This window comes from Aquila chrysaetos, chromosome 16 (genome assembly GCF_900496995.4).
Source record: "Aquila chrysaetos chrysaetos chromosome 16, bAquChr1.4, whole genome shotgun sequence".
Classification (NCBI taxonomy): Eukaryota; Metazoa; Chordata; class Aves; order Accipitriformes; family Accipitridae; genus Aquila; species Aquila chrysaetos.
This window is the reverse complement of record NC_044019.1, coordinates 12107283-12132132: the sequence shown is the minus strand read 5'-3', so window position 1 is coordinate 12132132 and position 24850 is coordinate 12107283. Positions and strand designations below refer to the sequence as shown.

General features: G+C 44.0%; 1 protein-coding gene across 50 annotated transcripts in view; it reads right to left on the bottom strand.

Annotated features, from left to right (window-relative positions):
* TNNT3 (troponin T3, fast skeletal type) overlaps nt 1-24850 on the bottom strand; it is a 31937-nt gene extending 7087 nt beyond the window's left edge. Inside the window, exons 1-16 of one of the 50 annotated variants that reach the window (XM_030038650.2) lie at nt 24641-24850; nt 19643-19677; nt 18471-18484; nt 17732-17749; nt 16110-16121; nt 15166-15183; nt 13499-13513; nt 12536-12547; nt 11148-11162; nt 7330-7341; nt 6897-6914; nt 2737-2755; nt 1871-1916; nt 906-1022; nt 490-567; nt 125-238 (exon numbers count right to left, since the gene is read on the bottom strand). In XM_030038650.2, coding sequence (XP_029894510.1) covers nt 125-238; nt 490-567; nt 906-1022; nt 1871-1916; nt 2737-2755; nt 6897-6914; nt 7330-7341; nt 11148-11162; nt 12536-12547; nt 13499-13513; nt 15166-15183; nt 16110-16121; nt 17732-17749; nt 18471-18484; nt 19643-19662 — 528 coding nt within the window. In that variant the 5' untranslated portion in view covers nt 19663-19677; nt 24641-24850. Of the gene's footprint in view, nt 1-124; nt 239-489; nt 568-905; nt 1023-1870; nt 1917-2736; nt 2756-6896; nt 6918-7329; nt 7342-8557; nt 8570-11147; nt 11163-12535; nt 12548-13498; nt 13514-15165; nt 15184-16109; nt 16122-17731; nt 17750-18470; nt 18485-19642; nt 19678-24640 lie in introns of all 50 variants that reach the window. The other 49 variants (XM_030038648.2, XM_030038652.2, XM_030038647.2 and 46 more) reach the window with 49 other exon arrangements.

Below are 24850 nucleotides of genomic sequence, written 5' to 3'. Positions count from 1 at the left end.
ACAAGCTGCTAGGAATCCGGAAGAAGGAAAGTTGAGCTGTTTTCTCAACTTGTAATAAACACTGTTCCCAGTCAACCCCGTGGTTTAACATTTAATATTTCATCCACCAATCCATGCTATTTACCTTAGCCAGATAACTGCTGTATGTGGCACCCATGGAGGACAGAGCTTTCTTCTTCTTGAGATCATCCTCAGCTTTTCTCTTGGCATCTTCTTCCTCTCTCCTTGCCTTTTCTTCCTGTGGAGTGCAACACGCAGAAGCAAGTTACTCTAGGGGAGACTGACAGCTTCGCCAACAGTCAGTGTCACTGCAGGGAATGTGATCAGATAAGCATGTTGATGAGAATTGGCAACTCCTGTTTCCTGCCCTTGCTTTAAGAGGGTGGTCACTTCTTCGCACTGAGAGGCAGAACCTGTAGTTTTTTTCTATCTCTAGAGATCTCCTCCAATTTGATGCTGAGACAAGGAAAAAGTTGCAAAGACACTTACTGCAAGCCTTGCCTGACGCTCCTTCTCCTTCTCAGCCCGGATTCTCTGTTGCTCTGCTCTTTCAGCTCTGCGCTTCTCCTGCAAGAAGCAGTGGCAGAGGCATTGAGTCATCATTGTGGCTTTATCTACCTGCAGTATTACGCCCTACCACCAAGAGCTTTGGTTCGTAGAGAGTGAACTACCTACTCCCTTGCCAGAACATGCAGAAGGGTCTCATGCAATTCTCAGGTGTAAAACAAGAGGCTGAGAGAGGGGACAGATGTGGGGAGAAGCCATTTGGTGGTGAATGAACAGTCGCTTCTGTACATGGCAATACAGCTTTCTGCCAAAGTCTGACAGTGGACTAATGGATTCAAATTCCCATCTACAGAGGATCTCTCAATCTAATACAGGGAAATGGCAGTACAAGGACTCACAATCCTCTCCTTGAGGGCAACCAGCTCTTCCTCTTCCTTTCTCCTGGCTTCAAAGTGGCTGTCAATCAAGGCCTGCAGTTCAATCAGGTCTTTGTTCTGCCTTTTCTTTTGGATGTCCTAGAAGAGCAGGCAAATGCATTAAGTAAGCCCATATTGCTCTAGGAACATGCCCTGGACATTCGCAGCACCCTGCCTACACAGAGAAACAAAAGCAGAAAATGTCTGCAGGTATCTGTAGAAATCTATGGCATTAGCTTAAATGGCTGTTGATGCAGGACAGAGACAGTCAGAGACTCATCCAGGTGACAGTCAGGAGCCCAGAAGGGAACAGAATCCACATCTCCCATTCCCCTACACCATATTTTAGCCCTGGCTTTGCTTAGCTGCCTATATTTGCATACACTTAGCTGCCTCCTCTTTGCTTTGGGATATGAATCTTACCTAGAAAATGTTCCTGCATTTTTGGGCAAAGCAGATATTTTTGTGGAGATTTTCAACACCAGACCTGCTTCTTTTTTCTATCAACTTTCTAGGAAGGTATTTGGATCTCTGTTTATTATTAAAATTATATTGTCATTTTGGGTAGTGTTTCTCAGCAACAGATGCATATAAGCCTGTTTTATTTCAACCTGCAACTTTCAAACCATTTACAACAATGGGACAGGGGATCTGAGATCTTCTAGAACACTTACTTTCTCCTTTCTTCATATATTGGCTTCAAAGATTCAAGGAGAAAAAAAAGAAATACATGATTTTAGCTTAGTCACATTAGCAAGGAATGCATCCAGAGAGTTTCAGGGAGCAGAGAGTAGCCTTTCACTGAAAACGGGCAGCAAAGCATCCATACTTTTGTCCTTTACTTTATCCTCAGCAGTATCCAATACAGGAGGAGTTATGTGGGTTTGCACACGTGTGTATGGCTCAGGTACAGACAGACAAACACAGCCAGTTTCAGGAATACTTACATCAAAATCTACTTTCTCACCCTCTGGTATTTTAGGAGCAGTTAGTCTGCAGAGAGTCAAAAAACAAAAAAAAGAAAAAAGAAACAAAACAAACAACAAAAAAAGGATTTTCATCTTAAAGAACAGGCAGCTTTTTAAATACCACATCCTGACCTGATCTGCCCTCAGGAATGATGCTGACAAGGAGGAATGTTGATGGAGATACAGACTGGTGAAACAGCAAGTCAATGGAAAACTGCTCCAGAATAGCACTAAGGACCATCGTCCTTCCTGGAAGGTCACGCAGGGCAGGGAGCTACCCCTAAAAACCCTTTTCATTCCCAAAGCCTATGGTCATTCCCTATCACATGGGAAGACATTGGTCCACGAGGCTGTTGGTGCAGCACTGCACACTCCGTTCTGGGCAGCTGGCAGAGTGGGAAGGTAAGGTGCTGCGACCCAGACCCATAGGTCCGTAGGAAACCTTAGTTAAGTTCAAGTCAGCCCAGCCCAAAATTTGCCACCCTTCCTACTGTCAGCAGTCCTGGATGGATGGGTAGTTTCCCAGCCAGAGGGATTTACAGAGGATTTACTGTTGAGCTGCCTATATCTTGGGGTACTGTGAGACCACTGTATCTTGGACAGTTCACGAGTCCTCTGACTTTATCAGGAACTGGCCTTAAGACCCTGGCCGGTAACTACTGCTAAGGCATCCTCTGGCAGAAGCAGACATCCTGAAAAGGCATGCAGAAACAGCTGGATGTTGCATGAGGGAGGGTTGGATAAAAGCTTCTAGTGGCCATTTGCCTAATAGACAATCTTAACAGCTTCTGCTAGATCAGAAAAATGATGCCAGGGTTTTGAAACTCCCTGCCCCTCATACTTACTTTATTCTAGGCTTCTCCTCTGTATTTGGAAAGATGGAGCAAAACAGGAAGGGAAAAAGAGGGAGAACAGTTAGAACGACAGAGATCATGCCAGCTGCTAAAGTAAAAGGAGGGAAGGGAGATTTAATCCTGGGGGAAATATCCCAGAGAAACTGGTTAATTCTCAAGGACTTCCAAAAGAAATACACACACTCACAAACCCCTTTTGCTAGGAGTGAATCTGTTTTTACCCTTGAAACAGAATTTGGCAGAAAAGAATCAAGAGACTGTGTAAAAGTCCCAAACGTAGCATCTGGAAAGCAATGGTTTCATGTAAATGCAAAATTATTTTTCTCAAACCATCCTTACCAAAGCTCTGAGGAGGACAGCTGGGCTGGAGGGTAGAAGAAAATGTTGCCTTTTTCAATCAGCACTTCTTTCACTAAAGTTAACCTGAATTCACAGTAATGTCAATGATAACTAGGCTTTGCCAGTTTTACTCAAATGCCCCACATGGAGGCCAGGAGGCAAAAAGCTTCCTGACACACGTTTTCTCCAGGTTCATTGACTCCCAAGATAGCTTAGGGCACATGTCCCTGAGATACCTTGGTGCCATAGGGAAGATGCTTATTGTTCTGCACTGTGTGGTGCTCCTCAAACCCAGCTTGAAAAGGCCATCCTCTCTTAGCAAGCATCCTCTCCTGCTGAGGTACATGCAAAATTCGCATATTGCATCTCCAGGAGAGGTATAATGCCCTGATAGGCAGGCTAAACCATCACAGAGACCGTCAGCTTGGGCCCTCTGGCAGTCAGAAGTGTTCCCATGCAACAAGTGACCTTTCCCTGGTTCTCAGAAATGTGCTGTCGTCCGAGTTACTTGCTTAACATTTGTGCTTGTGCTCAATTCCCCTCCCTGCTATGCTTTTTAAACTTTAGTTATTAACTCCAGTGTAATGCCAGTAAGTTCAGCACTGTTATTCTTACAAACAGAAGTAAATTAAACCCAGTCTCACAGGGACCCAGGTTGACTTTCATAACCACACACTACATTTGAACTTTCAGGGATGCTGCTGGATTCTGCGGTACAAGACTCTCCCTGTGTTGGTTCAGTGGGAGGAACTGAGGTAAAAAGCTCACAGTCTATTGAATCGGGTTTTAAAAAACCCAGCTTTTTAAAGTAAAAGTAAAAGCAGCCTCCCCTCAGGAGTGGGTGCACAAGGCCTGCTATCCATATCATGATACAGAAAGCTATTATATTTTTTCAAATGCTTATTTGCATCCAGCTATTTTGGGACTGATGGAGGAAATTGGGAATAGCAAATGACACAGAATAGAATAAAATAAAATGAAACATTATAAGAGGAAAAAAATAGCAAAAACTGATACTGGAAAATATTTAGAGACATCAGTTGCAAGTATGTTGGATAATAAAAAATTGAGAAGGTGGCTGGAAATGGGTTATTGAGATAATTAAGAGAAAAGACATGAGAGATGCGTAAAAGAGATCAGAAACCAACCTTTCCTTTCCCTCACACTTTCCCATACCAATTTCAGTAATGAAATTTTGGGGGGTAGACTTTTCTCATTTACTTCAAGAACACTGCCTACCAAAACAAATCTCAGTTGAGGCCTCTAGATGCTAAAGCAATGCTAATAAAATAAACAGCATGTAATTAGAAAAGTGTTTTAGAGCACTCGTATAAAGGAAGACACAAATTGCTCCTGAAGAAAAATACTATTAGCCAACAGCATACTTCTGTATTTCTCCAGTTATTTTTTAAATTGTTTTGCTTTTCAAATAGCCAGTGAGCTTCTTAACACATTAGTTAAATTGGTTTTTTTTCATCTGGAGAGAGGAAAAGTAGTGATGATTAACCAGTCTATCAGGGATGTTATTCACACAGGATTCCCTTCCCTCGTGACATACCCAGATAATTTTCAGAAACATTCCTGTTTAGCTTAAAGCTGCCAGTTAGCAACACTTCAGAGAGAGGGGGAAAAAAAAAGTAGACAGGAAATGACTGGTTTTGTTTGTTGACCTTGGTTGCCAGGATCGACATCTGTCTGTCAATAACTGCAAATTTGGTTTCAGCTGCCACCAAATCAGCACTTTAAACTTAATTAAACCAACAAACAATTGTAAAAATAAAAAGAAAAATTAAGGTTAGTTGGTCTTGAAATAAGAAATTGTAGTTAGAATATTTAAAGGTACCTCCAGAAAACCAGAAAAGGGGATAACAAAAAAATAGGAGCCTTTATTAAAAAACGAACAGTAATAAATCTGTCCTTTGCAGTGCATGACCCAGCATTGGTCCATACTGTATGCACCAAAAGCAGCCCATGGTTGTGATTTATTTTGAAATGCCCCTTCTTTCAAGACACTGAGTCAAGGAACTGGGCCAAAATTGGTTGACAAGCAGGAATTGCCATAGCAAATTCCTGTTCCTATGGCAGATTTTGACTGACATTTTGGTTATTCTGCCAATGAACCATGGAACTGTGACAAAATCCCCACATACAACCCTGCCAAAAGAAGGCAAGAGCCACTGGAAATCCAAGTTCACTGCCCTGGTGGTTAGACAGTTTCTGAGTTTCTGGTTTCCAAAAGGGTTAGCACAGGGAGAGTACACACCACCATAAATACAACCTTGCTTTCTCCTGCGCAATCCATGAGATATTCACACAGTGCTCCCCTTCTCTGTGAATCCATCTGAACTGCCTTTACTTCATTCAGAAATCCCTAAACACCCTCCCATAATCCCACTTCTCAGAAGCAACATATCTAACTCACACTGTGTCCTTGGGGGAAAAAAAGAATTAATATGCTATTAAAAATAAAAGGAAAGAAAGAGAAAAAGAAGGAGAGAACAGGGCTCAGAAAGGTCCTCAGCATATTTCCCTAAATAAGGAAAAAGCCTGAAAAGCGAGCAAGAAAATTAAAACAAACGAACAACAACAACAACAACAAATTTACAAAACAAAACAAGGAAACAGAGACAATGCAGGGTGGTTTCAAGTGGCATTGGGCTTTGTCTTTCAAAACAGCTGGCCAGGTGTTTTAGGGATTGGGGCAGTCAGAACTCAACCAAGCTTCTTCAAAGGCCTGTAAAAGCCTGTGAGTCAGTCTATACATTTAAACTGGTTTTGAATTTGGCCCAGGGGGCCTAAGTTATCTTACACACATACAAGAGCAAAACTGGCCCTGCAAACATTTAGATTTGGTCCTTTCACATCAGCCTTGTCCCCACCTATGTGCTCCAGCACCCACTCAACCAAGTATTATGAACACACTATCTTAAGCCCATGGCCTGCCCCACCAGTCTGAATAAATTTATTCACATGCTTGATGTTTAGCACAATTTTAAGTTCATGGCTGGAGCAGAAGTTTAAATATCTGTAGATTCAGGCCTGGAGACCATGACCTTCTAAGTTTGGGTGAGAAAGGCATGTCTATGCAGGGCTCAGCTCCATTTTCAAGCATGCCACTATGACTTAAGAGATACTTTCCTGATTTTTGGGAGGATAGAGAAGGTTTGCTGATGAAACCTATGACACAATAGGTTCTAGCTAAAAGACAAGTCCAGAGCAAGCTTCTAGAGCTTGGTTTTCACCATCTACTATCCTAATGAGGATGTACAGGCTTCTCAATGCAACAGTGACTCCCCAAGGGTGATTGGATATGCGCAGTGAGCGATTCTTTGCTGCAGAGATGTTTTGGCCCAGTTCCTGAGTTTAAAATCAAGTGAGGGACAAAAACAAATATGGAAAAAAGGGTGAGATGTTAGAAAGGTGACTTTGTTGTCCTAAGACAACACCAAGCTACCACCATAGTATTTGCCGCCTTCATCAGCTGTAGGTTGAAGGATAAAAGCAAAAGAGAAGCAGCACAGTAGTCAATCCACAACCAGCATTGTTCTCCTAAGAGCAACTCTCCCCACTCCCTCCCTGCTACGCTGGGAATCTTGGACTCTCCAGAGATCGAACAAGATGAAAAAAAACACCTTTTTGGTGATTTGATTTGGCAAACATACAGCCCTTTTCTCCGTGTTCATCCAAAGCTATCCAGAGAGACCTTTTCCCTCCCGTGCTCTCTTTGCTCTTGAATAAGGTCAGTGTTTTTAACACTGTTTCCTCAGCGCTGAAAGAGAAAAAAGGTGAGAGTCTGTAGATGCATCACATACCTTCTTCAGGGGCTTCCTCTGCTGGTGTCATGGTGCAAGCAGTGATGGAAAGACAGGAAATAGAAAAAAAAAAAAAAACAAAAACAAAAACAGAACAGATATTTAAAGCTCTTGGAAGCCTGAGAAAGAGACCAGAGAATGCATGAAGGGGGGGAGGGGGATAAAGGAGGAAAAGAAAATAAAGGAATTAGTGAATTAAGGCAGGGAGAAAAGGTATCTGGAGAGGCTGTCAGGAGTTAAAGATGCTGTAAGGTTAAAGTAGTAGTAAGCATGGAGATTAAAGGAGAAAAGGGCTGCAAGTGATCATCATGGTTAATATTTGTTTCTCTTGTTTTGTTCTCTTCTACCAACCCAGGACTCCTGTTCTCTCTGTCACACACACACACTCTTGTGTTGCAACTAGGTGGAGTAAATCAGAAGTCATGTCACATACCTGGCTCATGAACTTCAGGTGTGAAGTGTCATGGAACAAGATGCGATGGAAAATAAGAGAATGAGAACGAGAAACCTGTTATTTCACACACCAAAAGAGCTTTTGAGCCAAAGGGGAAGAGGGGCAGAGAGGAAGAGGGAAGAGGGAAGCAAAGTTAAGAAGTAAACCTGAGGTAAAATAAATTAATTACATTTGAAATAAATAGCATATAAACAGAAGTCACAGGACAGGAAAGGAATTCAGTCAGCTGAAACAGGCAGATTTATGATAATAGTATGATGCTTAAAAAAAACTGAGCATTACATGACATAAAGCACAACCTGACAGCACAGTGTACCAAGGTTTACCTTGATTTGAAATATGCACATGAACATAGTCAGCACTCTCAAAGCACTGTTGGATCCATCCTTTTCTACAGCAATATTTCAGTCATTTGAAATAAACACAGTGTGGTTTGGAAACCTACTGAAATACCTGCTGTAACTCATCATCAACGTTCAACTAACTTCCAAAGAAGCTCAGTTCTCTTTTCTAGATCTATGGCTTAGGCCATTTTCTTCCTTGAAGACAACTTTGATGTCTATATAAATCTACTGCTGTTCTTCACATCCATTTGCAATGTAGAATTACGAACAGATTACTTCATAGGAAGAAAAGGTTCATTAAAAGTCTGTGCAGGTCTACATTTCATTCTTCTAGGTTTTTTGGCGAAGCGAGAATCGATCAGCAATGTGCATTTGCAGGGCAGATTTTTCTTTTCAGCCGTACACACACCACTGAATATTTTGCAAAGCAGGCATAAAAATAATGCAAAATCTCACAGCATTTATATTGCCTGTGTACAGTTAATGGGTCAAATTCTGCCCCAAGATTTGAAACGAAGCTTTCCGTATAGGAAGAAACATTCAATCTCATATCACAGTGCAGAATTTAACCCATTCCACAAGGACACTTTTTGCTGAGCTACTCTTTCACAATAGTATATGTGTTGCCCTAGTTTTTAGTAAAATTTTCATGCAACAGGTAAGCTTCCTCCTCCTTACTGCAGATTACACTTTACTGAGGAAAAAAAAAAATTAAACTAAAAAATAGCAACCACCCCAAAGGCATGCAAGTTACAAGCTAGCATTAACAGATAGGTTGTTATCTCCCGTCACCTTGTATTCACTTCCCACACACACCATCCCAGCAGACAGGCACTGGGGAGTTTAGAAGTTAAATCACATACCTGGAGGGGGGGCTTCATTTAGTAGGAAGTGTCAGGGGAAAATCATAGGAAAGGAAGATAAAAGAATTAGAAATAAGTTATTCAGGAGGGGATCACCTCAAACTTTGGTAAGACAGGGTTGAAGGGTATCATTTGCAGCCTAGGTTATAGGGATAGGGTGTTAATAAGAGTGGAAAAGGAGAGTAATTACAGTGGAATGTGAAGTAGACATGGAGGAGATGCCATAGAAATGAAAGATAAAGGGAATTTGAATGTTGATGAATTGCAGTGGTTTAAATCATGCATTATATAAACAGTGGGCAATTGTAGTAACACTGGTGATCCTTAAATTTGAAAGAAAACATACCCAAGAAGAGCATTTTACAAGTGTGCAGTGGAACCTATGTTTCAGCTATGCACATGCCCTTTTAGCTGTCAGAGCAGTATGGGGATATGAGAGTTACTGCAAGGAAGTACTGCTTTGGATGTACCTCTGCTTGCACCTGAAGCTCCAGCATCTAAGAACCTCCACTGGCAGATTTGGGGCTTAGCTCTGCAGAACTGGAAATATTCAGGTCTACACAGGGCTTGTATCTGCTGCAAAGGAGTAGAAACTGCTCGAGCCTGCGTGCCAGGATCCTGCTGCAGGCAATACCTGCCAGTGCAAGCAGCTTGTGCTTCTGCGGCTCGGGTACCTGCTCACTGACCCGGCTGCAGTATAGTCACAGCCCTAAATGGTTTCAGGGGCACTAAAGTGTTTGTTCTAAGCTTCTTAGAAGGTGACTCTTCAGTTACAAACAATAATTATACTTTCCTATAGGGAAAATAAATTTTAGGGAATCTTAAGAATGGATTGATTCTTCATGACTGGTTTTCTTCAACAACTTCAAATTCCTATGTACAGGAATGCTTCAGATTAATACATAGGAATTTAGATGTCATACACATGCCCTTGGTTAGGGGGAAAGTGTCAGCAAAGAAAAATAAAGGAATTAGAGCAAGAACTGCACAACAGCAATAACTCTGAACTTGTGCGGGCCACAGCTATGACTTAGAAGATGTGTTAGACAAAGACAGCATTAATAACAGAGAAACTAAATAATCATACAGTGATATGAAAAGCTGGGACAGTCTCCCTCTGACATAGAAGTTTTCTTTTAAGCTTGTTATATTTACATCTTCTTTATAAACTTTCCTTTTTGTTATGCTTCATGTTACAGAGGGAAAAGAAAACATGGGGACGCTGTAGGTATGGCTTCATTGTTAATCAGATTCTGTTAATACCTGGTGTTTTGCACAAATTTCAAGCTCATATGTATGTCAAAGCTTAAGACCAACACTCAAGTAGTGAAAGGCAGTTCAATAAATACCAGGGAAAAGAGGTACAGAGGCAGGGAAAGCAGCTGGGATGGTAGCAATGACCTTTAACTTGTGCAAACCAAGGTCAGAAAAACCTTAGGAGCAGCTAACAGACAAGAATGAATATGGTTAAAAAAGGAGAAGAAAAGGACATGAACGAAGAAGCGTCGAGAACGGGGGAAATGAGAAGCAGCTCACAGATGAATGTTGAAGTGTTAAGTCATGCAAAAATCAATCGGACAGCTTTCACCTCACTCACTTCAACCCTGGCAAAAGTACTGATCTCATCTAAACTAAGAGGCTGGTCTCCCTCTGTGGACAGCGGAGTGAAATAGCTGGGATGGACAGCTGTCGAGATGTGACTACTTTAATAAAGCTACTCCAAATGGCACAGAATAATTTTCACAAACACTTTAGAGGACACTCCAAGTTCAATGGTTGCTTTTCCAGAGAGTAAACATTATAATGTTCCCATACACAGTGTCAGGATGGCTCTGAGTCCAGTCAGTGGCTATTATTACAGCTTATACACAGAGATATTTGTTTACAAAAATGTTATTACATTTTTCATGCAACAGTTATTCTCATTATTACACATCACAGAGCAGAGGAAATTATTACTGGTGGAAGGTGTAAGGAAGCTGCAAGTTACAGTTTATCATTAATATTTGATTTTTATCTGTTTTCTTCCACCATCTTTGAATTCCTGAGTATAATATTAGAGTTGCTGGTATCATTTTCCAACAGAAATCATAGTTTCAATTAAATTTCAATATTTCAAAACTCATGTAGATTTAGCTAAGATTTTGGGTTAAAAAAAAGAAAGTTTCACAACCATAAAAGGTTGCATAGATATTAACATCTCCAGAAAAAAAACTTTTCATTTTTTGCCTTGTGACAATCTCTCATTCCAGATTTGTTCTTGCGTTACACTATATACGCCACATTATCCATAAAGTCAATGCTTCAGAAGCATCTAAAATAGAATTTTCATTTCAAAATTTGGAAATCTTCCATAGAGGAAAGAGAAAAAAAAAATGTTGGAACAAAATGTTTTGTTTCAACTAAATAAAAAAAATAATTTTCAATAGCTGCCAAACAAGGCGTTCTTCCTTTTTTTGTTGTTGTTTGAAAAGTTTCCAGTTTGTCCCAATTCAGAACATGACCCAATTGTGAAATTGCCAAGCGCAACTGAATTTCCAGCACACAATAACCCTTCAGATTGACGCAGAGGAATTCAGAAGTCACATACCTGGTTCATGGACTTCTTTAAGAGGGAAGTAGCAGGGAAGGAGATGCAAAGAAAGATAAGAGAATTAGAGCAAGAAACAGAGGATGATTAAAAAAACCTTACACTTTTTTTAGCCAGGGTGGAGGGATTAGAGGGATAAAAACCATTAATAAGATTAAAAGAGAAATAGAGGGCACATATGGATGTCAATTAGAAAATCATGGAGAGGTAGGACAGGGGATGTTGGGAGATAAGAGATACAGATGACTAACATTATTCATAATGTTATAAATCAAGTGCCATTGGTAGCCTTTAGCTGACAAAAATATTTGCTTGTATTTAAATCAAGTTCATTACCCATAGGTTTGGATGTGCAAAAGGCTATAAACAACCTGTTCTTATTCATGTGCATAGAAATCCCAGCCTCTGCAGAAATCAGTGGGCTCGGAGGAGCTGGCATTGATTTCCTTAGTGCCCAGGATTTCACCACTGGTGTGTAGAACCGCACACCAATGTGGGAAGGTAAGTATGAGCATGTTACTGCTCTCCGACCTGGAGGATAAAACATCCGATGAAAACCTAGCTGGACATGCGGAGAGGGGGAGGCAGAAAGGCAACTGAAAGGTAAATGGGTTTGGGCTGGCAGGCTGATGCTTTAATAAGCATGACCTACTATTTTGCTGATCACACAGATTGTCTTACCAGATCTGGACTTTAATTCACATTATAAAATCAAGCAAAAATGCAACCCTGCTACCCCAGATTTTTGCATAATGCACATTAACCCAGAAACATACCCAATAGTTATGGAAAAAGCATGCAACTACATCTTTTCTCTGAATTGGCGTTTTCTGCAAATACGCTGCAACCAAAACGATGCCACTTGGTCCAATCCTTAGCCCAACAGAAAACTAGGTATGACACAGTGTCACTTGTTGCTCATGACTTCAGATGTAAGTCTCTCCACATCAGCATACATTGCTGCAAAGGTGAGTTTTTTCTCTGCACAGTGGCAGGGGGACAGGAGGAAGAGGTACGCTTGACCAAGGGATGTAGCATTGCTACAGGGCACGGCTGTCCCACCTCCAGCCCCGGTGCCTGGCATAGAGGAAATGCTTTTGGGAGCACTGTCCCTGTACCAACTGGTATCCATACGGATAGCACGGTTAGAGACATCAGGGCGCTGGAGAATATGTAAGCAATGCCCAGCCTGTGCTTCGGGCATTTTTTTCAAAACAGCGGTTAGTACTTATTACTCATCACACCGCTTATCCTATGAGAGCGAAGCAGCCGTCAGTGAGCATGCAGAGGATATTTTTGCATTGTCTCCTCTTCAACCACCTCCAGAATTCCTGCACGTGTTACCACTCCAGACAGAAACAGAGGAATTCACAAGTCATGGCACATACCTTCCTCATGAGCTTTAGCGGGTGGGAAGAGTCACAGAGCAAAATGCAAAGGAAGACAAGAGCGTTAGAAACATCAGAATAACTTTTCACTCATACAAAATGGAGAGGGAGGGAAAGCCTGAGAATATATTGCAAGGAAATAAAACGAATATGGATGTGAAAAGCGCTACTGGAAGTAAGGGTACAAATGGTCTGAGAGATTAAAAACATAAAGCTGATTTAAGTCTCTGCATCAGATGACATTTGTCTTATATGCATATTCCTGGAGTCCTGCATAAAGCCCAGAGCAGCATGCTGTTTCACAACTTTGACGCTCTCCCAAGTGGATTTACAACCTGACGCCAGCAGCTTTTTGGTGGCACGTGGCTGCACGTACTACCGTGAGACAGTGGTCTAGAAAGTCCATAGCATGAAGAAGAAAACCATCTTTAATCATCTGCAAAGCTAAAGCACCAAAATTATTACCAGTTGCTTTATACAACAGAGTTTAAACTGAAAAAAGGACATGTGGAAAGGCTATCGTAAGATTGTCAGCCCGGTAAAGCAGTGCAAATCCTCTCCGCAGCTGCAGCATCGGCAGCTGCTGTAGCAGCAGGCCAATCATGGGCACATCTGCACATCAGCCAGAGGCCTGACCCACCCCGAATGGTCCAAAATAAGCTTCCCAGGGAGACCCAACCAGTCTCAGAGTGAAGGCTTTTAAACCTTCATCTTTTTAAGAGGTTTACATTTCCCAGCAGTTTTGATACTTTTTTTTAATTACCACAATTACCACATAGCATCGCCAGTGCATTCAATGTCAAGACAGAACATGAAGGGAGTACAAAAAACAAAATGGAAGCAAGTTTTGTTCTATATTAATATGCCTATTTTTAACTGCTGTTTCCTTTTACTGTCTTACAGCTTACTGGCTAAACTAGAGCTTACTCTGAAAGACGGGAGTTCAGGAGTCCTGTCACATACCTTCCTCCTGAGCTTCTTTAGGTGGGAAGAGCCACAGGACAGGATGCAAAGGAACATGAGGAGAAACACATTATTACATGGGCTGATATTACACAGGCTGAAAACTCTGTTAAGCCAGAGGGAAAAGTTTTATCCCAGTAAAGGATTCATTAATGGCTAGGAAGGGAAGGAATTTGAGGCACATGTGGTTGGGAAACAACTTCACCATGTGAGGGGACGAGGCAAAAGACATATTGGAGAGGGAAAATTTCACAGTAAGCTCAAATACGTGCTGAAATTTCTCTCTAATTCCCATTTTAGAGGAACAACCTCCTGCCATTGCCCGGATGGGCTTTATGGGAAGCTCCGCACATGGCAGGAGGGGCAGAAAGGCTGGGTTACCAGCAAGCCAACGTCTGTCAGACCTTGCACCAAGACCATTCCCATGTGTTAGCCTGCAGCAGAGCTGGTCATGGAGGAGAGGTGGAAAGCAAGGACAACAGAAGCCATAAGGCAAAGTAACTGGGTCCTGCTCCTCTCACACCATGCTTGAATCCCCCCCCCACTGCCAAGGAGACAGCGGGGAGCAATTCGGAAGGCAACAGCACATACCTGCTTCATGAGCTTCGTCAAGTGGGACATGGAGGAAAGCAAGAGCAACAAGATGGAAAACGAGAACAGTTAGACTAAAGAGTGTGTGAATGCAACAGGGAGGGTCTAAAAAACCACAGGGGGTATGAAATAGAGAAACAGAAGTGAAGATGAAAAGGAGACAGGCAACCAAAGCACACACAGGTACAAGAAATGTAAAACCTTCAGGACCTGGATGCTGTAAAAACCCTGCAAACCGCTCAGAGCGGGTCTCCCATGGCATTATAAACAGGTTTACCCTTGTTTCAAATATACCAAGCTTTGCAAATGTGGAACCAACACACCCTTTGGCTCCTCATACCCGGAGCACCACGTCTCAAACTTCTCAAGTGCAAAGGGTGAGTTTCTGTTCCAGCCCCTCTTCTGCCCTGCCTAGCCCACCTTGCAAATGCTGCATGCAGTGTGGGGAGCCAGTTGGGGTTACTTGCCAGCGTCTACATAGATATAATTAATAAGATCTGCATTCTGCAGTATTATTATTTATATTATATATAATATGATATATTATAGTCTATAAACTTATAATATATACAATGTACTATATATAATATTACATATTATAGAATATGTACTATGTGACATATGCCTACACACATACCTTACCACAGATGGAATTTTATTTCAAAAATCCATCCGATCGTTATCTGCCAAGCTACATAGGAGAAACCAGTTGACACCTGAGAGAAACCTTTCTAGCCAGACCCCAGTTGTTCCGTGGCAGGAGTTAAAAACACCCGGAGCTAAAAATCAGCCTTCAGAGCCTGCTGTGGCTTGGATGAAGGGATGGTATCCGCATTTCCCATGCTGCTCCCTCCCCAAAACCGGAGCAGAGGTGTCCACGCAGATACTCAAGGACATGGGGCACCCTCAGTGAAACTTGTGCAAGGGACAAGAAAAGCCCTCTGCCTGCAGATTGTTTGTCCCAGCATCTTTCTCTTGCCTCTTGCTTTCTTCTACCACCTTGCAAAATTGAGGCACACATCAGCACTGAGCCCTGCTGCAGGAAAAAGGGGGGGCTGAGAAGCTGTTTTACGTACCTTCTTCTTGAACCTCTTCTGCAGTGGGAAACGTCACACAGCAAAGGGAACAGGAGGAGAGAAATTAAAGTGAGAAATATCTTATCGGAACATTCTTGAGGTTTGCCAAGCTCCCAGGCCGTTAGGGGTAAGAATACACAATGATGGAATTACAGGGTGAGAGAGAATTAAAAATAACATTTTTATGGGCATATTATGGGGTTATAAATGTCACTGAAATATGGGAATATGACCACAAATGAAAAGCACATAAAAAAGGCGTCCAATATTTTAGTCTTTATTAGAGCTGGCTAAAATTTCCTACAACTGACTTTTGGTGAATTTTCAACCAAAAATAAAATTGCTGAATTTCTTTAGTTTTAAATCTTTCTCTCAAATGGTGAAAAATTTTCACCAACGTGTATCAATTTTTGAAATTTCCAAGAATTTAATTCTTGACTTTCAACAGAAGGCTATAAACTTTGCAGGGTGTCCCCCTCCCTTTTAAAAATGTAAGCTTTTAGAGGCAAAGGAGAGGACTTGACGCTGTTGTGACAAAAAAAAAAAAAAGTCAAATAGTTCAGTAAAAAAGGTAGACCAAAACAAATATATATATAAAATTCGCTTCCATATACATACATGTGTATACATATATACACATATAGGTATATATATAAATCATATATATGCGTGTATATTATATACATTGGGTTTTATATATGCATGTGTTTTATTTATTTTTTTATATATACACACAAATGCTTTGGTTTGTTTTTTTTTAAACAAAAAACGAGGCCCAATTTCCTACCAGCTCAATAAGTGACATCAATGTCCATCATTGCATTGATGTCTGTGGCTTGGGACCGAGTCCCAGCCACTGGGTGTGAACCATTTGCTCTGGATTTCTTCACACACGTTCTTCCTCCACACTGAGAGAGAAAGAAAGCAGAAACCATGTCACATACCTTCTTCCTGAGCTTCAGGTGGCAAGTGTCATGGAACAAGAAGCAACAGCAAGCAGGAAAATGAAAACAGAAAACTGTTAGAAACTGGTATTGGGGTGAGCTAAGGTCTGGAGAAAAAAGTGGTTAGACAGTGATGGAGAAAAGTTATATGGAAAGGAAATGGATGACTTTGGAAGAGAACACAAAGGCCAAGCAAAAGTGGGGAGCAAGGAGAAGATGCACTTCAGAGGAAAGAGTCATGCAGATTAAAAAAGTACGACATCACCTGCCTATTAATTTCATATTAATCATTAAATTTTTGAAACCCAAAAGTGGACAGTTAGGAAAGGAAGGAGAAAGGCAAGAAATGCTTCTCCTTTAAGTAAGGCTTGTCTTGTAGAAGCAACACCCTTTGCTTACTCTTTGGACATTTGACAAGGCATGAAGGATGGAGCATGAATAGCACTTTCACTTACCCGGCTCTGCCCCTCCGGGCAGGACTAGAGACATGATGATGACTGAAGGCAGCCCTACAACCCATTTGGTGTCTTTATTTTCTTTTTTTTTTGAGCCTGTGATCCCCTCGGAAGCAATGCTGGGGGAATTAGAGACAGAAGGATAATGTACCTTAGGGCAGGAACTACTCTCAGCATGGCCACAGTTGCACCTCTGTTCCCACCACCACTGATAAGAATTAGCCAGTTGCAACAATTTGGGGGAATCCGTGGGGGGGGAAAAAAAAAAGCTGTATACAAAATCCCCAAGATGGACTTTTCTACACAGGGGCAAGTCTGTCTCAGAGCTGGTTTCATACCCTCCACGTGCAAATATTCCACCTCCCAGTAAAGGTTTTGCTCTTGACCCCTTAGAAGATGTCTTGGACACTAAGGGCAGATCCTGGGAGAAAGCCCCAGAGTTTGGCCCTCATCTCTGTCCAAGACACCTTGGGAAAATGAAGGACAACAACCAGCAGCTACGCTCGCCTGAACTGAAGCCAATGTGTCAAAAGTGCCCAGCAAATACAGCAATACATCTCCAAAATCTTCCTCTCCCTGTTGCCTACAAAAGCTGAAACAACTCGGGTGAAAAGGGCTTTTCATGCTCCATCTTTCCACATCAGCACTCTGTCTCTCGCAGCTTGTCAAATCACCTTTTGCCAGCTAAAGGCGCATTAAAAAACTTCATCTTTGCCAGTCGGTTCTCTGCCTCACCTTTTCCAACCTCAGCAGCACCCTGTCAGGTGCTCCTCAGGAGCTGGGCAACCTGCTGCTCTTTTCAATTTCAGAATTTAAACTCAATCTGTGGACGGGGCCAAAATGAGAATGGCAGGATTTCCCTGATGATACATTGTGTGGGTTCTGCGCCAGTCCCTGCTCTAAAACGCTCTGAGTTTATGGACAGGTTAGCTCCCGGCTTCACAACCATCCCCTACAGCTCATAGAAATACTGCATTTCACTGTAACGTGAAGGCTCTGCACCTCACGGCCTAACGGCCTGTTTTATGATTTCCGACTGATTTACCGATCAAGTGTTTCAGATCACCTTTAGCAGCAAGCGCCAAAGAGAAGGGTGAAATACAGACAAGGAAAAAGCAGGACCAAGAATCAAAGAAAGATAAATTACGTTCCAAGTTTTTTTGTTACCTTCTTCTTCGTACTCCTCTGCATTGAAGTAGGGGAGAGGGAATAAAAAAAAGCAGACAAATCAACCATCAGCCTTGATGCATCGGTAGGACGTTACCCGTGGCAGAGCCCTTTGCGCTCACAGGCATGCCGGGCAAGATGGTCTCTGAGAGGCCACTTCCAAATCAGCAAGTAAAATAACAAATAAAATTACTTTGAGAAAAAAAAGGAGGTATAAAAAGGGGAGGAAGGCGATATTGTACTGAATTTTTTTCTTGGGCAATGGGAACTCAGGTGTACACACACAAAAGGAAAAAGGTGACAGAGAGGGCCTCCGAGTATAAGAAAAAACAGCAAAGAAAAAAATGTTTTATGTTTATTGCTTATACATATTGTGGGGTTTTATGTTTTAAACCAGAAAATATTACATATACAAAAGCCTCAAAATAAATTGCCAGCAGATGGCAGTGCCCCTACAAAAACTAGCAGCGTCCCCTGCAACCAGGGCATCAATGTGGCGCTGAAACCCTAAGGGCTGCCTGCAGCACGAAGACTGCCAAAGTGCTACAAGTAGTGTAAAATCACCGGAACCTGGTGACAGTCAGACGGACAGATGCACAAAAAAGAAACCTCAGATTTGTCTAACCGTAGCGGCACTTTTTGTTAACATCTCAACAATGGGCAGAAAGGAGAAGACGGACACGGCCAGCGAACGCTGCAGGCTTGCATGGAAGCAATTAGAGACAGATTTAAGACTTACCCTCTCCTTGCTCCCTGCGAGAGAGGAAAAAAGGTTATTGAAACTAGATAAATATGTCTTCCACTCCATATTATCGCCAAGCTTTAAACCATGTACTGAAGCAACCCAATGCACTGTTGTTTAAAGTCTGCTGTTTCTTCTTTCCCCCATTCTCCCTCTGCTCTTCCAGGAGCCATTTGGTTTTAAGAGTAGTAAAGTGACTGGGTTTGGGTTTTATTTTAAATAGTGTTCCTGATTCTGAAGGTGACTATGGATCCATATCCAGGAATAATCCCACCACCACGGGGCTATAACACGATACCCACATGCGAGCGCTGTGCAGGGGCTGATGAAGCTGGACCTCAAGCCAGCCTGCAGCCAACGGCCCACGCCAACCCAGATGTGCTACAGGCTCCCTGAACCCTAGGGCTGTCTAATAAAAATTTGGCATAAACCAGATGCTGCTCAATGTTTGTCCCATGGCTGTAGCAACATCAGTTTTGCAGTCTGTTCCTGCTCTTTGCCCCCACCTTGCCAGCTTCTCCTGCTCTACCATCACCTTGCTTGGAACCCAAACCCCAGAGCAGCCCTGGGGCCAGACGCTAAACGAGGGATGTGTTTGTTAGAGATTACCTGAAAAAGGTGCCAAATCACATCTTTGGAAATATTTTTTTTTTAAGAGCAGGCTGGACAAAATGGCACAGGTTGAGCTGAGCCTCCCTTGTAGCAGAGGAGGGGGCTAATTGACCACTGCAGGTCTATCCCTGATGCCTCTAATCCCACGATTGCCCTAAATCTCGCCTCTGTACCTATTGATGCATAAATGTCAAATAACCCCATTGGGTTTGGACATATTTCTCTAGATTTGTTAAATCAGGGCAGAAAGTGGCTCCTCCACCACACTGTGTGGTTTATTCCCCCTCCTCCAGGTGTAGGGCCACAGCCACCAAGGACAGGCTGAGCTGGGTGGAGGTGTTTGGAGGACGTCTTGTGTTGGACAGGGAGGGTATCAAGTGAACTTTGATGGACCCTTTGACACCCAAAGCCAACACGGCCCTTCCCCAGTGCCATGGGGGGCTTCAGGCTGTGCACAGAGCGGCACCCAGTCCCTCCTTCCCATGGGGATGCCCTCGCTTCGCTGCGTGGAGCCCAGCTGAAGAGACGAACATGCAGGCGGCTTTTTCTCTACTTACACTTCCTCGGTATCAGACATGTTGGCAGTGAGTTTCTAGACAAAAGGTGAAGAGAAGGAAAAAAAAAAAAAAAAAAAGGTGTTATTAGTGAGAGTGCCTCCTAAAAAATGCCAAGGCAGGAGCAGGTGGGTTGACATTCGAGGACGAAAAAAGCCAGGCACCTGCTTTCCCACACCAATCCCCCACCACCACTGCCATTTTGGGAGCAGCACGGACCTTTGCCAGCCAGGTCAGGGGAGAAGGAGAGGGGAAGAGGAAAAGATCATCTGGAAAGACATGCCCTGTCAACTCAGCTCCTTCCCACAGGCAGGCCCAGGGGGGAAGACTGAACCTGGGTTTAGGTTACAAAACCTCCAGAGTTCAGGGATATGGGCACAGGCCAGGGTGTCCTCTCACACCCATCTGACATTTCCATCGCTCCAGCAAGATCAGAGAAATTTTTCCTTCTTTTATGCTACCACAAGTGGGAAGGCACCAGCTCCAAAGCGTTAGTCAGAGCTAACAAAAAATAACTGAAACTACCGATACACCCAGAGATAACTACTCATTCGTCAGCACCCAAAAGTGTGTCTGGTTTATACAGCTGGTGAATGCATGAACAATTATCTGTTGATTAGTTCAAGATGAAAACTGGCCACATGCCTGGTTAGGCAATTCATATCAGTATAACCAGGTATATTTATTGCAACCAGTCCTCGCACCGCAGGGCAGAAATGAACCCATCCACGGCGCTGTCATGGCTTGCATTTCTGCGCAGCCCGAGTCAGGGCTGCCTGCAGACCACCACCCGCAGAACGCTGCAGCCAGGAAAGTGCGAGGGATGGATATGGCCACTCTGCTGATCTTTGCTGGACCCCAAATGTGTGTATCAGAGTCTCAGATGGAATCAGAGGGAGCAGCACTGCTATTCGGGGAGCATCGTGGTAATGTTGCACGCTGCGCCGGGTTCGGTGATGGCAGTTGTACAATGCTATGGCTCTACCTAAAAGCATCAGCTGCCCTGAGGCCAGGGGAGGAGGTGGGGAAGGGGCCCCCAAAACTTCCTCCCAATCCACAGTGGGTCTTAAATTAGAAAGCCAGGCTCCTCCTCATTGGGAAACCCAAACCATGACTTTCCTGACTTCATTACTCAGCTGATATATGAGAGATGTCTTGAAGGAGCAGGTGGGCTGACTTAGGTTCAAAAGGAACAACTGCAGCTCGGCAGCTTTCTATTTCAGAGGAAGGCAGTAATCCCATAGGCTCCAACCCTGCCCTATAAGGGATTCTCTCCATTCCCCAGCAATGACCCTGGGCACCACACGTTAACACCAACAGGATTTAAAACCCCCATGTTCTAAGCAGCAATAAACAGCCAGCATTTTTTCTTCTGGTTCCTCATTTATCCTCTTTCTGAAATTCAGCATTGCCCTGGAAGTAGTGTCAGCAATGGCTGTGTTATGACACGATCTGAGTAGCTGGATGGGAGGGTGATCTACTGCTAGGACACATGAGATTTGGGTTCAGTGATCTCTTGGTCCCAGGCTGCTTTTACTTTGGTAGCTGTGATTGCCCACTCCTCAAGTGCAACAGCCATCCCAAGGAGTACTTTGGGGACTCTAATCCCACCAGGCAGGAGGAGTCTGGGAGGAATTTCAACTCTGCAAAAGGCTTTTCTGCTGCATTGATTCCTGCTACTTCTTCTGTTACTAACTTGGATGCTACAACACCTCTGGTCTCTTTCCCCTGGTCTTTTTTATCTAGATCACCAAATCTTCGGGATAAAGACTTCCGCTTGCTACCTGCACAGTGGCTAGCAGGTTTGCAATCTCATTTTAGCCTCCAAAAATTATTCAAGCTATTAGTAATAATGCTTGACAGTATGTTGGTTTATGCAGCAGGACAGTAGAGCTTCTCCTGGCAAAAGCCCATAGAGGGAACCTGCCAGATGCCCAGCTGTTGGCTTCTTCCAAAATGCATGATCTATAAAGACTCAGGGCAATGGCCAGTCCTCCCACAGATTCTGCTTTTAATTTATAAACCCAGATTTCCTTCTCCAAAGGTGGACGGGGAAAAAAAAAGGACTTAAAGGAATTTGGGGCTAAACTCTTCTTCCCTCTCACTCCAGTGAGAAGAGTAATACTGCTCAGTGCTGGAGAAGAAATCAGCTCGAGAGCCCTGCGTATGCATACAGAGAGCAAACGTCTGTTCGATGTAGGGTAGGCACGTAATGCAGCACATGCTGTTCTTTCCAAGGCAATTGAAGTCAACGGGAGTCTTTGCAATCAGGCTTTCCATTAACAGTTACTGGAATGAGCTCATCTAGTCTCCAGTTTAGCTCTAAGGACATCTTGCCGAGAGTTGTCACATTGGCTGTTCCGCTACACCCTTCCATATTTGTTAATCCAAGCGCTGCAAACGCGAATGGGATTTCACATGGCATCTGTCCGCGTGCTATAAAAGCCCAGCGAGAATGCCAGCATCCCTGACACCATAAGACCCCAACCCTGACGGGGTTTCTGGGCCCTGGATAAAATGAATTAATAACAAGTGCATTGGCAGACTCTGTGCAGAGATGAGCCAGACACAGAAACCCCACAGGCTAGGGCAGGGGGGACAAAAAAATCCAGGGGGGGGATGCAGATTTCAGCCTTGCAAGGCCCAAACATTCAGCCAAGTTTTGTCATTCCGTCGGGAGGAGCTGGCATTTAAGGCTGTAGCTGACTGCCACTGCCCTGGCTGGAAAGCCGAAAACGTCTTGCCTCAAGAACAGCAAGGTGTCTGTCCACTTCATGGCATTCAAAAGCCATGTGGGCCGTCAAAGCCAGGGGGAAAATGCAAACCATCATAGCAACAGCCACCTGAGATGAGAAAGGCTCTTTGATGCCCAGCACTGTCCACGTAGCTAACTCTGTCACCAAAGCAGCCAACAAAACCAAACCATATTTACATCCAAAAGGCCATAAAGCAAGCAATCTGCTAAAAGCAGTATTTTTTGCAGTTAGGATTAAGTTTGCTGAAGGCAATGGAAAGTCTCCAGCTGGCTCAGGATTACCCTTTGGTGGAAATCACTTTACACACAGCAAATGCAGCCTAAGATTAAGGCTGTTAGCACCTTAAGGCAATAAACTGGGTTTTGTTTGTACAGTGGCAGAAAAATAGGGTCTGGTCTTGACTGAGGTTTAAGGATGTAATAAAATCAATTAGTTAATACTGCCCACCATTCAGAAGGAAATCAAAACACATAGGAAAGTTTCAGCAGACCAAAAATTTCCTGCCTGTTCCCACTCCTCAAAGGTGAACGCAAAGGTTATGTTCTGCATTTTGTTCAAGCTAAGCGCGTCATGGCAGGAAGGACAAATACCCCAATCCTCCTCAGCTCCAGGTGGACAGGAATGCCCCATCCCTTTTGGCCCCAAATGCTCCTGCCCTCAGCTGAAAGAGCAGAGGCAGCACATCCCAAGAAGCCTCTTAGCAGCTGAGAATGCACCCAGGAGGGGGAATCGGCTGCCTTACACCTCCAGGTCATCCCTGGAAATAACCCGTCTGACAATCATCCCCTCCCAACCCAGGCCATACAAGGGAGGCAAGGTAGCAGGAGCCGTACAGAAAGGGGGGAGGACAAAAGTGGCCACGTGCAGGTGATGGGACCTGGCAGGGACAGCTATCAGGTGAGGACTAGCGGTATGATCCACCAAGCACCACATGTCCATGCTTTCCCAGCAAGAGCCACTGCAAACCCATTGCATCTGGGATTTTATATACATACATATATATTTAAAAAAAGTGTATTTTATATATATATTAAATATATAAATATAGACATATACTTTTTTTACTATATATTTCTTCCTTCCCTTTGCCTCCTCTGTGTTTCTGAACTGCTCAGTACTTTCCAGCAGAAAGCGTTTCTCTCCCTGGGGTTTGGAGAGCAAAGCACCCACTGCAACGCTGCTCCTGAAACAGGGTAGAAGGACCCAAGCGCTGCTGCAGGCTCCACTGACAGATAGCAAAATCCCAATTCCCTGCCCCAAAATGTACCCTTTATCCTCATCTTTGGGGTGATAGGATCTCTTTGATCCCTGCATGGAATTTGCTAGCAACAAGAAGACCGAGACAGAGGACTAAAAGACAACAACCATGCTTAGCTTACATCCCCTGCCTTTTCCCTGGTCTCGCTCCCATGAGGGTCGGATGCCTGCCCCAGCAATAGGCTATGGCCTCGCCTGAGTTCCCCCACACCAGCAGCACACCTCCCACCCAAATTGCTGGCATAAGAGCCACCTGTGCTGGTGACACTCCTGCCTTTGCAGGATACACACACACACACCACCCCTCAACAGCAAGGAGCTCTGCCCCGCGGGGCAGCTGCAGGCTGGTGGGAGAGATGCCCCCCACGCAGGGGAGAGTCACCCACACCAGGTGGGCAGGCCAGCAAAGCGCGGGGGTTTGAAGCTTGCATCCCATCACTGCTCTGAATTTAACCCCCTCCTCCTGCCTGTCTCCCAATTTTCTTCTTTTCTGTGGGAGGGGGAAGTTTTCCATGACCACATTTGTGTTTCTCAGGTCTCCCTCTGGCCCCACACCCCACAGCCATCCTCACCTGCCAGCAGCTCCCCAATGGTCCTGCCCTTCATCCCTCCTGCCTGGGCTGTCCCTTTCTCTGGGTGACAGGGCAGGGAAGGTCAGTGCTTCCTTCCCACTGCTGAAGAGAAGTTTTCCAAAGTGCCCCAAGAAATGCCACTTCATTCCCAGCCCTACACCTTGGTTTTAGAAGGGTCTTTTCTCCCACCACCAATCCTTGAGAGTTCAGAGCACCCAAATCTCTGCGGGTGACACAAGCCTTGTGGGAAGCCCAGCCAAAGCTAGGAAAAAAAAGTGCCTTTTCCTTAGGATCCTGTGCTGGATCCCGGATCCTATGGACCCCAACCCTCCCCTCCTTCTCCATTCAAACCAAGGCTCAGCCCCTCTGTGGTTTTACCCCCCACAGCAGCATCCCTCACAGGGGCTTCTGCTTACCTGGGAGGAGCAGAGAGAAGTGCTGAGCTCCCTGCCGAAGGGGACAGGGGACGGGTGGGCTGGGATCTGCGAGCGTCCCAAGGTGATGCAGCTCTCAACTTATAGTGACATTTGATCGTCTGGAGGAGCCGATTGGCCCCAGACTCCCTGCGCTGGGCAGGGAAGGGCAGCAGAGACAGGGCGGGAGGGGGATGGAGGGAGAAGCAAGGG